We start from the raw sequence: 13,507 nt of genomic DNA on the forward strand, positions 1-13,507 counted from the left end.
AAACACGTAGACACAGAACAATAAACACCTGCATGTGTGTACACCGTCTCAGACGGCCTTGTTGTGCGTCCTGTGTAGTTTCCTCATTAATAAGTTCCTAATATCTGCCCATTGCTTTGTATTACTGATCCCTGTGAGTCCAGCAGTGTCGCTGTTGAGTTCAGTGCTGCTTCCGAGTCCTGCATGTTGGATCATAATGATGCCAGCCACACAGCAACATATGACTGTTAGCCACCTTAAGCTAGCCTGTTACCTTGGTAACATCTGTCTTGTCTTTAGTAATTAGCTTTAAACATGATAAAGTTTGATGGTACCTTCAAGACATTTAGTCAAACATTTCTCTATGAAGAAACGTTTCAGACGATCTCATTGGGAACATAATCCGTAGTTATCAGTAGTAAAAGTTGTAGTCGTCACTAAACCCCCAAACCTCAGGGACGGGGTTATCCTCTGAGGAGCATGAATATAAAAATCCCATCGTTGGTACTTCAGTCTGGACCAAAGCGACGCGCCAACAAACACCAACTCACACCGACAAACTACAAGAAGCACAAAACACATGAAGTGTAACAGAGTCTGGTTCAGATGTGTTGTAGTGACCTGTGACGCTGTGATGTGGTCCACTTGTTTCTAAAGCAGCAGAAGATCAGAACAAGGAGAATGAAGGGCAGACTCCTCAGGACGAAGATGACAGGCGATGATGAAGGAGCTGAAATTCACACAAAACAAAGTTCAGCTCTTCATTCGTTGCCCTGCAGCAACCAGAATTATTGTCTGAAGGCCAAGAAAACGCCTAAAAGATTCCAGTTCCTAAGTGGATCATTTGCTATACTGGACTTCTTGACTGTCATTTTTTATTCGATCTTTATTGTTATTATTGTGATTTATTTTTATTTTGGTTTTTTCTAGTTGAGTTATTACAATGAGAATGGACAGCACCGGGCACAGGAACGAAAGAGAGGTTGGGCGTTACCAGCAGTTTGTTTGATCACCTGCACAGAAAGACAGCAAGCAAAAAAGAAAACAGCACAGCGACGACCAACACAGACCAACTGACGTAACAGTAAATAATAAATACTGAATGTTACTGAGCAGCACGCAGGACTGATAGAGCACAGGTGTCAATCTCTGGCCCGCAGGCCAAATTTGGCCCGCAGCCTAATTACATTTGGCCCGCGAAGCCATACCAAATTACTATCAGAGCTGGCCTACTGGTATTATACAGCTAATATATATATTGTTTAGTATTAAGCTTTGCTTGTTCCATATTCAGTTTTTCAGCAAAACCTGTTTGAGTCCATAAGAAAAGATTCATTCTTATATCTGGAGGAAGATTTTTTTTCATATAAACGTCAGCCCGCGACTTTGTTCCAGTTTTGAATTTTGGCCCACTGTGTATTTGAGTTTGACACCCCTGGTTTAGAGGCTCAGCCAACCAAGACAGAGTGTCTGTGACCTGTGTGTGTGAGCGCGCTTATGTTCGTAAGATTCCTCCATGTAGGTGTCTAATAGTCCCCGCCCCCCAGGTCATGAAGCAGGCACGGAGGAGACCTGGCCCCCAGAGAACGACAGCCCAAGAAGAACCACCTAGAAAGGAGCTGAGGAGAGCTCTGGATGGGAGTCACCGAGCAACCATGATGCAGAAGCTGCATCGATGAGCCTGCGGTCTCTGCTGGCAGCCAGTTATGCTAGAGTGACCTGAGCCCTCGGGCCCAGAGACCTGAGGTCCGAGGTCCCTCCACGCCCCAGAAGGTGCCCTACCGAGCCATGTAGCCAGCAAACCTCTGCCAGATAACAGCTGGAGTCAGCACGGCCCGTTCACAACCCTCGATGTCGACATGTATTTAAAATTGAGATGTGGGCACCGGCGCCAGAGATGACAGATGTCTGCCCACCCCCAAGGCACAGTCGCAACTGAAGTTAATGTGATGTCACAAGTGTGCACCACTGCCCTCTGTGGAGTGTGGGAGACGCTCCACAGAAGGCAGTGTCCATGCTCACACTGAGACGGACCTCATGTCTTTACCTCCCTAACTCAGAGTAATGTTATGGCTCGACTCATGTATGATAAGACAGCAGCCGAGCTTTGTAACGTTGGTGAAGAGTGTGTTCATTAAAGGATGAGCACTGTGGAGTTTCCAGTACCAGTGTGGTCGTGAGTGCGTCGCCTCCTCTCAACCACTGAGTCTAACCCACGTTACAGTGTGTCAGCTCTTCCTTCGTTCTTTATCATCACCGTAGTTTCACTACAACAAATGTGTGACAGCGTTTAACCTGTAAAAGACGACATTCACATATTTTGGAGGCGCGCTGGTCACCTGTTCACTTACTGGAGTCTGTGTGGTTGTTGTTGTTCATCGTCTTCTCTCCGACTGTGATGATGGTCCCATTTCCTTTAGCCTCAGTTAAAGATGGAATCTCCACAATCACTTTACAGATGTATGTTCCTGAATCCTCTGTTCTGATGTTTGAAATGTTCAAAGGTGAGCAGGTCTTTGCCTCCTTTTTCAGAGACCCATGAGATTGATTTAATTTGGCCTCTCTCTTAATGACTGTTTGATTTTTCAGCCAGTTCACTCTGAATCTTTCAAACGTTCCTGCCCAGCAGCAGGTGATGTTTACTGTCTCTCCCTCCATGACAGAAACATCTGGACTCTGGGTCACAACAAACATGCCAGATGAAACAGCTGCAAGAGACACAAACCTGTGAGTTATTATCATAAATAAAGGCGCCATGGTCAGGTTCTCTTTTACACAGATCATTTCACCACATGAAAAACATCACACCCAGACTTACAGACATTAAGTCATCACTCACGACCAAAGAAATCGATGAGAAAGAAATTTCAGAAACAACTTAGCTTTGGAGTTTTCAGTGTAATGAGATAAATACGATATTGAATCAATAAGCTGTGTTTCTACTCACGCCAACATGAGGTGCAGACAGAGGTGAAAAGCAGGCTTCTCAGTAAGAGCTTGATGTTCTCACACCTTTTCATCACCGTTGCTTCATCTCTCACAGCTCCTCTGTGGAGACCCACAGCTTCTGTTCCTCCCTCAGACAGCACTCAGCTGTAGAGAAGTTGTGGTTTAGACCACACACCTCTGTCTTCTCACGGCTGATGAAGGCGATTCAAAAACACACTTTTATATATATATAAGTATAACATCAGAAAAGAATGAGTGCAAATATATTTATGCTAAAAAAGCCTGATAAAAGCTGACTTTGAGTTGGCCTCTGTATCATACAGATGTGGTTTCCACTCTGACACAGCGAGCTCCACAGCGGCACCTGCTGGCCACTTTTAGCGACACAGACAATGCAGCGTTCTGAACAAGACTACTTGTTATACCAGATTATCAATCATTGTGATCAACACGTGTTGGATCCCAAAGAAAGAAAGCGCTGAGATGGGGAACAGCGATGTCCAGATGAAGCCTTGAAGCTTTCAACTGCTTCCAAATAAAAAAGGTGTTTGTTCTGGAGATGTGCACACATCGCCCCCTGCTGGCCAAAACATTTACTGTCATTTGAACCATTTGTGATGGACTCCTGGTTCTACTGTACCAGTGTGAGCACAGGAATGGTCGCTGCCTTAAAACCACCTTAAAACCAGTATAGGAAGAAGGAAAGCCAGTGGAGGCTTTGGGGAATGTCCTCGAGTGGTTCAGATTTTATTTGTGAAGAAGTTCATGAAGTCATGCTTAACTCCACAGAGCTCTGGCTCTTTGTCGGCCTGGCTACAGAGCTGAAGAGAAACCTGGGATAATTATTTTTTTGTGATCAGTGATTTATAATAAGATGTTCTAGTTTTATGGAGAGCTTTTTTATAGAGCATCAAACTCTTCCTATTACCTGCTGCTCTATAAAAGCAACAGAAAACAGATTTTATTGATAAATTAAAGTCAACAGAAAGAACTTTGTATGAAAATGGAACATTGTTTGAATTTACATCAGTTGTCACCACAACCCAGCAGAGTTTGTTTAGTTCTCTTTTGGGACTTCTGCATATTTGATGAAGCTGAAATCTGTGGTTAGTTTTCATAAAGGGACATTTGTGTAAACCTCTCCCACACAGGCCTTTTTCAAACACATGTTTTAAAACAGATAACTTGTAAGGTGGACAGAAATGGCATCTCACTAATTTAGATTTTGTTCATTCAGCCTAGAAAAGAAAAGAAAAGTTGCGAATCCAAATCCAAATTACCTCCTCAGTTCTGCAGAGGCCTGGTAATGAACTAATCATTTGATTCATGTGTGTTGACCCAGGGTGAGATCCAAAACCTGCCCTAGAGGCCTTGGGGTTACCACCCCTGCCTTAGGCAGTATCATTAGAAGACATAGCATACATTTTCACTGCTATGCAGATGACACCCAGCTCTATCTGTCCATGAAGATAGCACATATCAATTACTTAAGGTGTGTGAAAGTCTTAAAGATATAAAGACCTGGATGACCTGTAATTTCCTAGTTCTGAATTCAGACAGAACTGAGGTCATTGCACGTGACCCTAAATGTCTTAGAAACTTGGTTTCTAATCAGATATTTCTTGGTTCATGGATGAATTGATTCTATGCTTGAGTATTTTGAGGTTGTTGTTTTATCATTTTACCATATTAGAGAAGCTACTGTGTGAACATTGGATTGTCACACTAAAACCTCATGGTTGCAAAACTAGCAGTGGAAACAGAAACAGCAGCTACACGGTTCTTTCAATTGTAATTTGATTAAATTCACTTCAGTTCATTAAACTTGATTTGAATTTAACTGAACTGAATCGACAATGTTGCGTAGAGATCAGGGGCAGAACTCCTGGACCAGACAGGGTGTGTTCCAACTACAGGGAACTCACACTCCTCCTTCCTAGTGGGTGATGGGATCCCCCATGCTGCCCTTTGTCACCGATTCTGTTTGTAATTTTTATGGACAGAATTTGTAGGCGTAGCCAAGTGGCGGAGGGCTTTCACCTGGGTGGTCTCAGGATCTCATCTCTGCTTTCTGCGGATGATGTGGTCCTGTTGGCTTCATCAGGTGAAGGCCTCCAGCGCGCCTTGGAACGGTTCGCAGCAGAGTATGAAGCAGTGGGAATAAAGATCAGCACCTCCAAATCTGAGGCCATGGTTTTCAGCCGGAAAAGGGTGGAGTGCCCACTCCGGGTCAGGGATGAGTTCCTGCCCCAAGTGACAGAGTTCAAGTATCTCGGGGTCTTGTTCACGAATGATGGGAGAAGGCAGCAGGAGATCGACAGACGGATTGGTGCAGCGGCTGCAGTGATTACCGGTCTGTTGTAGTGAAGAGAGAGCTGAGTATAAAAGCGAAGCTCTCAATTTACTGGTCGACCTACCCTCACCTATGGCCACGAGCTGTGGGTAGTGACCGAAAGAACGAGATCTCGGATACAAGCGGCAGAAATGAGCTTCCTCCGAAGGGTGGCTGGCCTCTCCCTTAGAGATAGGGTGAGAAGTTCGGCCATCCGGGAGGGGCTCAGAGTAGAGCCGCTGCTGCTCCACAATCGAACATTAAACCCAGACTGGAACATTTCCAGAATTGCATGTTCATCCAGGAAGGACTTTAGTTGGGTAGTTTAGATAAAGAAGGCATCATAGAGAAGTTTGACAAAACAGAACAGTTTACATGTTTTCATCAAGAAATGGACAACCCACCCATCCATCCATCGCACGGCAGCGCCTTGCAGGAACGCACAGTTTAGTAACAAAGTCAGTTAAAACAGGTCAGAAAACACTGCATCACCAATTTCCAAGTTGATGACGGATACAACAAGATCCAAAGTGTGCACATGTTCCTCAGAAGAACTATCTACTGATTGAAATAGATTAAAAGAGTCCACTAAATCTAAAGAGTCCTTCACCAGAGGCTTCTTAGGACAACAAATGTGGATATTAAAGTTCCCGACAATTAAAACTTTGTCACATCTTAGCACAATTTCCCCCTAGAGATCACTCAAGAAGTCACTTGAACACAGTCGCTAATCCCATGGGGATTTTAAAAACAAAGAGTCACATGGTCACAGTTCTCAGAAGGTTCTGGACTCACCAGGAGACATCCAGGATTCAGTAATGATTGATATGATTGATCTGGCATTCACCAGACCCATCCAGAGGGCAAATACATCCAAAACAGCAGAGGTGAGGGGAATGCACACCCGATGCCACAAGTTCTGGAGATGTGCTCCTCACCAGCGCAGGTGTAGTGGGTAGGAGCGTGGAGGTAGAATCGCTGGCTACCAGTCAAAGACAGGTATCCAGCCAGGAGTTCACCGGATCCAACTAGCAAGGATTTCTTTTGGGCCAGGATAGCTATGACTTCACAGTCAGAGCTGCTGTCTGTCACACTTCATCCAGGGAGGTGATCCTGGAGGTTGGTAGATGAAAACCAGTATCCCTGTCATAGTCTGTGTGCAGGCAGGCAGGAAAAGGACCCAAGTGCAGGACTCTTGGAGGCAAAAGTGAACCTAAAAAACCCTCAGCTTTATTGCTGGCCAAAATACAAAACTGAAATAACAAAGGAACGGAGCACACCGGCAGAAATGGTGGTACGACATGACAACGACCACTGAAGGACACACAGTATAAATACAGACAGGAACACAGGGGAACGAGGAGCAGGTCAGGAAACACAAGGCACAGACCTTCAAAGTAAAACAGGAAATCCATAGACAAAACTCAGAGGCACTGAACTAAACTTATTTTACACACTAGAGATAACAAATTAAAATAATAATACAGAAAACATTGAGTCACCGACCCAGGGCTGTGACAATCCAAGAATGGGATGGAACAATCTGGCCCCTCATGGTGGAACTGTACTAGTTTGACAGCAGACAGATGAAGCTCCAGAACTGTTTGCCAATCGTACACCAGCAGAGACTTCACATTTTGCAGGCCACACAGAAACAACAACAAAATGCAAAGTGGAGAGGGGACGCCATGGTAGAAAGCACGTGTTACACGTGGTGTCATCTTTACTGCAGTTGTTCAGGTCAGAGAATTTATGTGATCAAATTCTGTGATGATACAGCCCGAAGAGCTTAGAACACGGGTGTCAAACTCCAGGCCTCGAGGGCCGGTGTCCTGCAGGGTTTAGATCTCACCCCAGGCCAACACACCTGAATCACATGATCAGTTCATTACCAGGCTTCTGGAGAACTTCAAGATATGCTGAGGAGGTCATTTAGCCATGTGAATCAGCTGCGTTGGAGCAGGACACATCTAAAGCCTGCAGGACGCCGGCCCTCGAGGCCTGGAGTTGGACACTGTGGCTTAGAAAGAGAGCAAAACATGTTCCAGAATGTAAAAACTGTGTTTAGCCGACTTTCTGCACTCACAGGACACTTTAGCTGATGAAACTATTAACACATGGTGTGTTACTACGATGTCTTCATGCAGGGATGTAACTGTGAGGTTAGGGGTGAGGAACCAGACGTGTGGAAATACACTTTACTTGACGCACTTTTTTTCACCCCTCAGACTGGTGAAGTGTTGTGAGGAGGAAACAAATAACTGATTGTGATGTAGAGGTGAGACAGAAACGCCAACATGAGCTATACTAAGCTATCGACGTGCTCCAGGATTCCTATTTATGATGAAAATCCAGAAAACATGGGTAAGTGAAGTTATCCTACTCAGGGTGGAGGATCACTGGGTGGAGTTTAGTTTGATATTTGGGATAGTAATTAATTCCTGAAACAAACCAGCAGCAGCTCATCTGGACAGATGTTTGGTTCAGAGATGTTAGATTGTTCCTTTATGTTCGGTTTGAAGCCTGATTAGTACCGAGCAGCATTTAGAGACGTTTTCACTGGAGACGAATGCAGTGACTGAGTGAGCTGCTGTAGACGAGGGAAGTTTATTTAGAATCAGAATCGCTTTATTAATCCTGAAGGAAATTATGGGTTACAGCAGGCAGCACGCTAATGGTGCATGCACACTTACAAAGGAACCCTCTGAACAAACTTTACACAAACATCAGACTGGGAGACGTCAGAGAGGTAGGCTGACAGGAAAAAACAACGAAAATACATAACATGAGGTGAGAGGAGGAGAAAAACACTCCACTCAGACTGAGCTCCTAGTGGGAGAACAGAAAAAACACCCCAGCTCAAAAAGCACATGACTGTCGATGCACCCCAGAGACACAAGACAGCAACAGGGGCGGGTAAAGGTGAGAGCCGGTGTAGACGGCGCGTCCGGTCCTGCAGCATGTCTGCGCTGGTCCAGCCGACCGCCATCTGCCCGGGAGGAGACAAGCATCGAAGGCGTTTGGAACGGGAGGATGAGTGTGTATCAGTGTGTGTGTCCTGAGTTTAGCTGAGACCGTGTCCTTCGCCCTGCCGGGCTAAGTAAACAGTCCTCCAGCCGACCCAGGTGGCCTTGCGTCGGGGAGGAACAGACTAAACACCGTCGTTATCAGGGTGAATTTGTTTTGTTCAGCCTTGAGGCCGATATGGCTGCATGGACAGCACGGTGACTGAATGCCTCATCAGCCTGTTTAGTTTCAGATCTGTGTGTTACCATTAATGATCTCATATATATTTGGACAGAAGCCATTTAATGATTCATGAACAATTCCTTTAAATTCAACATGTATTCTGATGATAACATTACATTTAACACAAGTTCACATCGATCCATATGAGGACTCGACCGGCTCTCTTCAAACTCTGTCAGCATGCTTAACTAACCATAACTCTGATAGTGTTTGGGACCAATACAAACAGCACTGCAGAATTATTTCTACAAGAAACGAAATCAGCTTCTCAGTATCTTGCTGAGGTACAAAATCTGTCAGTTAATTTATATTTCTGTGATGTCAAAACGATGCTTCAGTGCCCTAAATTCAAAATGTCAAACTATATATAGCAACAAAATAAAAAGAGTTCATCTCTCCAAGTGAGACCTTTAAACAGAGCTGCACCAACCTTTACAAGCAGATGTAGACAAGAAGTTAAGAAGGTAGAATTCTGTGGAATCGACTCTGGAGTTTCTATTCTCAGTTACAAATAAACCAGCCAGTTAAGAGAAGTAAACTGAACCGTGTATTGTGTGTTCAGCCCTGTGATTTGTAGCAGCTCTCATTTCTAGAAATCTGCTGAAATGTATTAAGCTGCCCAAAACCATGAATCTCCAGAGTTGGGACCAGGAAGCAGAGTTGCAGTCGCCTCTCTGCAGCTTCTCTCCTCCTGTTACCCCCAAACCCCGTCCCCTCAGGGCAGGGGTGTCCAACTCGAGTCCTGCAGAGGTACCGTCCTGCAGCTTTTAGACACATTCTTGTTCTGACACACCTGAATCAAATGAATAGCTTGTTGCCAGGTCTTTGCCAAACAAGAGGTAATCCAACCATTTGATTCAGCTGTGTTGGAGTAGGGATGCATTAAAAAGCAGCAGGACCGCAGCTCTGCAGGACTGTGTCAGCTCGCACACCTAAAAAAAAACGAAACCAAAAAACTGCAAAAACATTAAAAAATACCAAAAAAATCACAAAGAAAGAAAAATATAACGTCCTGCACCAAGTGATAAAACAGTGAAATATGGATTATTGCATCAGGCCTCTCTCTTCTAAATGGTGTTGGCTCTTTCTGTGGTAGTGGGTCACTTCCTGTTACAGCACACAGTGGTGTTTTTGTAGCCATTTCAATGAAAAACGTACTGATAACTTCTTATTTCATAGTGTAATCATCACATACTTTTTTCCAAAGCACAGTCTCTGTTGATTCGCTCTGTTTTAGGGATTCACTATGGTAGTTTATCTTGTAGCCGACTTGCTAGCAGCTTGGCCTCTTCATCAGTCCCTCCTGCACTTTTGACACCCCTGAGTCAACTATCAGACTCTTCCAATCACAGGATGAGGAGGAGGAATGGCAACAATCCTAAGACCGGTGTTTACCAATCTATATTTCACTTCAGAGAAATCACACCACCAAAAAAACTCTGGATCATCTGGATCAGAGTTTTCTCAAACTGACTTTTTCTTTTCAAATATTTATCTATTGCCATTACGTGCTGCGCTCTCTCACAGCATGACTATTATTTCATTTCTCTTTCATCTTCTTCTGTTTTACTGGCAGTTTGCAACCCATTTAATTAGAGCAGGTGGTTGTACTGCCCTCTAGTGGAGGGATTAAGTTCAGATGAGGATTTATTGGCATGGCTCAATGGCCCGAGAATAGGGATTGGGCTCAAGCGCAGAACCAAAACCGGAGGCTGAATGACTTTTAACAGTTTTTTTTACGTGTTTAGTTTTTAGAAAAATTACTTAAAAGCAACATTTTTAATGTCAAACAATATCCACGTCTGACCAAATGCAGCATATCTGCTTTAAAGGGTTTAACAGCTTTTCGATTAAACATTTTGGGTTCAAAAGATGAGAAGTGACCCACATCAGGGTTGAGACTGATAGATCGATGAATTTGAAGTAATAACTGTATTTGAAGTGAGTGATCATAATTCTCACTGACGTTCTTCCAACAGGTGAGCTGAGGATCGTCCTGTATGGACAGAGTGGACAGGGTAAAAGTACTCTAGGAGGCATCATCCTGGGCAACAGAGAAATATTCACTTCTAATAAGGACTCAAAGAAGTGCCATAAGGAAAGAAAGACCATCACGGGTCGAGACGTGGTTGTTGTTGACACTCCAGGTCTGTTTAAAGTAGCTGATGATGGAGAGGAAGTGGTGGAAGAGATCAAGCGGTCCATCAAACATGCTGAACCTGGTCCTCATGTCTTCCTGTTCGTGGAGAGGTTTAAAGAGATCTCACAAGAGAAATTAGATGCACTGAAGACTTTTCAGGACACATTTGGTAAACAGGCAGTGGACTACACTATAGTGGTGTTCACCACTAAAAGGAAGGAAATCGACGCCGCTTTCAAGCAGGAAACACTGAAATCCCTCAGAAGATTAACCGATCAGTTCCAGCAAAGATACTTTGTTTTTAACATTAGAGACGAACAACAAGGGTCTCAACTCGACGAGCTGCTGGGGATTATAAACAAGATGACGGGAGAAAAATGTCAACCTTTCTACACGTCTAAGATGCTCCAGGAGGCTGAGGAAGCTCTGAAAACACGAAAGGAAACAAAACCAAAGCCAGAAGAAGAGTGGCGCTCTTTTTATGACCGGTGTGGTTTGATTGGAATGGCTGTCGGCTGTGCAGCAGGGTATTTTATTTGTGGTGGCGAGCTGACGCCTACAACAGGAGCTGGGGTTGGAGCTGTAGTTGGTATGATGCTGTTCGTGGGAATAGCGTTTTTAGGCGTACTTGCTAAAATTAAAATTCAGGCATGATGCAGATAGATTTCAGACAGCGTCAGTGATTTTGTTGCTTACGCTGATCAGACCAAATCTAGTCTAGAAACCATAAAGATGTATGTTTAGGTATTTTACTTTATTTTTGAGTAAAGTTCTTTATTCTAAAAGTTATTTGTTCAGTCGGCTGCTGACTGGTTGAGCTTTTCAAAACGAGTTAAACGCAGTTAAATGTTCTATTCCAGGAACAGTTCATAAGACAGAACCAGCGATTTGCAGCATAAACAACTAAATATTTTCTAGTTACTGCTGTTGCTTCAGTGTACGTGCAGGGAGAGGGTTCAGGGTTCAGCCTGGGTTTGCTTGAGACACACGTCAATAAATAAGCAACAAGATGCTTCAAATAATATTTCTCAAATTTTGGCTTTCACAGTCTTTCCTTTTGGGAGTCTGAAGCAGTTAAAATAGGATAAAAAGAGGTGGACGTGAATCAAAGCCCTTTTACAGGACTGTTTCCTGATCCCAACTCTGGCAGAACTTTGACGGCATACTGAGGGAGGCTGGGAGTCCGAGCGGATGGTTGGTGCCTATTGTAGTGTTAATCCCCAAACCAGATGGTGTGCACCGAAGGTGAAGGGAGCCATCAAGCTGAAGGATCCTGTTGGGCTTGGGGACTTGGAGGCAGCTGCACATACTGGCAGAACAAGCAGAACAAGGCTCGGTCAGTGGCTGAACCAAAAACTGGATGCTGGAAGATTTCAGTTGGGCCACAGAACAAGACTTTCGACTTTCTTTGCGTGTCTTGAAGCATTTATAGCAAACCGTCAGCCAACTAAAAAGGGGAAAGCAGTGCTCTGCTCGCACAGTGTATAGCAGGATAGGATGGTGTTAACCTCAACTGAGGGTAAAGTCGGGCAGGTGAAGGAATGCTTTGAGGACCTCCGTAGTATCCCCAGTCTGGGGATAAGGGGGATAACTCGCCCCTCGCTGGTCACTGAGATAGTCAAACATCTCCACTGAGGTGACCAAGACTCAGCTCCTAATGGCTCTGGATGTTATAGGACTCTTGGTTGATACGCCTTCGCCCATGGAGATCTGAGGGGGTGTCTCTGGGCTGGCAGGCTGGGGTGCTGCAACCACAGGGAGATCGCACACCTCAACCTCCCTGGGATCTAAGACTGGGAACTGGAAAACAGAGCTTGTTCGTTAATCAAAGCTACATACAGAATACAGGAAGACTGGACGCCCCCTGGGTGAGGTGAGCAGACCCAGAACACGCTGAAGAGTTTTCATCTCTGGATGAGATCGATTAGGTGGCTGGAGAAAGGTGCTTCAACTTTCACATGCTGTAAAAAAGTTTGGTGTTGTAAACATATATATAAACATAATCCATTACCTGTATTCTAATGCATGTAAGACAGCATTTCTACTCACATACACATGTAATCCAGTATTTGTACTCTTGTATCAGTATATGTTAGAGCATGTTCTGTAGTCCAGAGCATGAGCACATATAACACAGTCACATCTGTCCTGATGTGAACCCACAGGCTCGTGCTGAGGAGTTTGGTAAACAGTCTAAATGATGTCTGACTGTTATTGTTATTGTGTGTTGTATTAAGTACCAGCTCTGCTTTGGATTTTGTGCCTGAACTTGTTGTGCAGGAAGTCCTGACCTTGTGCCTTTGAGCAGCAAACACATGTGAACATGCAGACAGACAGTGGGACGTGTCTGCAGACGTCTCCCTGTGTTAGCAGAGGAACATGTCCGTCTCATAGATGGACCGAGATCAGAGGTCAAAGGTCATTCTCCTGTACATGTCGGACTTGTTTCACTTGTGGCCTTTGTATAACCTCGTGCATGTAATAAAACAGAAGTAGGTTCTTGATAACCTGCTGAAAGACAGACGTCTTCTTCTCTTTGTGTCCTGATAGTCTCTGAGCTCCAGGAGCTCTCCACAGGAGAACGCTCTCAGATGTCCTCCTCTGGGAGATTGGACGGGCTGACCTGTATCGTTCACAGCTCAGAGTGCTGCTATGGAAGCACCTCAACCTGGTTCTAGGATCTGGTTTGGAGGTGTGGGTGGGGGGGATAGGGGCTCTCTACAGTCTAGAACTTTCCATGTTTCTCTTGAATGTGCTGCTGCTACCACTCAGTAAAAGAACCACACTGATAATTGATAATTATGGACCTTTTTTCTTTCATCCCTCATCAACATATTTGAAAAAATGTTTATAAACAA

At 44.5% G+C, this 13,507-nt stretch overlaps 1 protein-coding gene across 1 annotated transcript; it reads left to right on the plus strand.

Moving 5' to 3' along the window:
• Positions 1-7,557: 7,557 nt before the first annotated feature.
• On the plus strand, positions 7,558-11,303 carry LOC308411354 (GTPase IMAP family member 4-like; the record flags this gene model as incomplete). The annotated part of the gene is made up of 2 exons (XM_080905238.1): positions 7,558-7,624; positions 10,489-11,303. 2 exons carry the CDS (start codon positions 7,558-7,560, stop codon positions 11,301-11,303), a joined length of 882 nt encoding a protein of 293 aa, XP_080761364.1.
• Between the last annotated feature and the right edge of the window lie 2,204 nt (positions 11,304-13,507).

Source organism: Rhamphochromis sp. 'chilingali', assembly GCF_963969265.1.
Source record: "Rhamphochromis sp. 'chilingali' genome assembly, chromosome: 15".
Taxonomy (NCBI): domain Eukaryota; kingdom Metazoa; phylum Chordata; class Actinopteri; order Cichliformes; family Cichlidae; genus Rhamphochromis; species Rhamphochromis sp. 'chilingali'.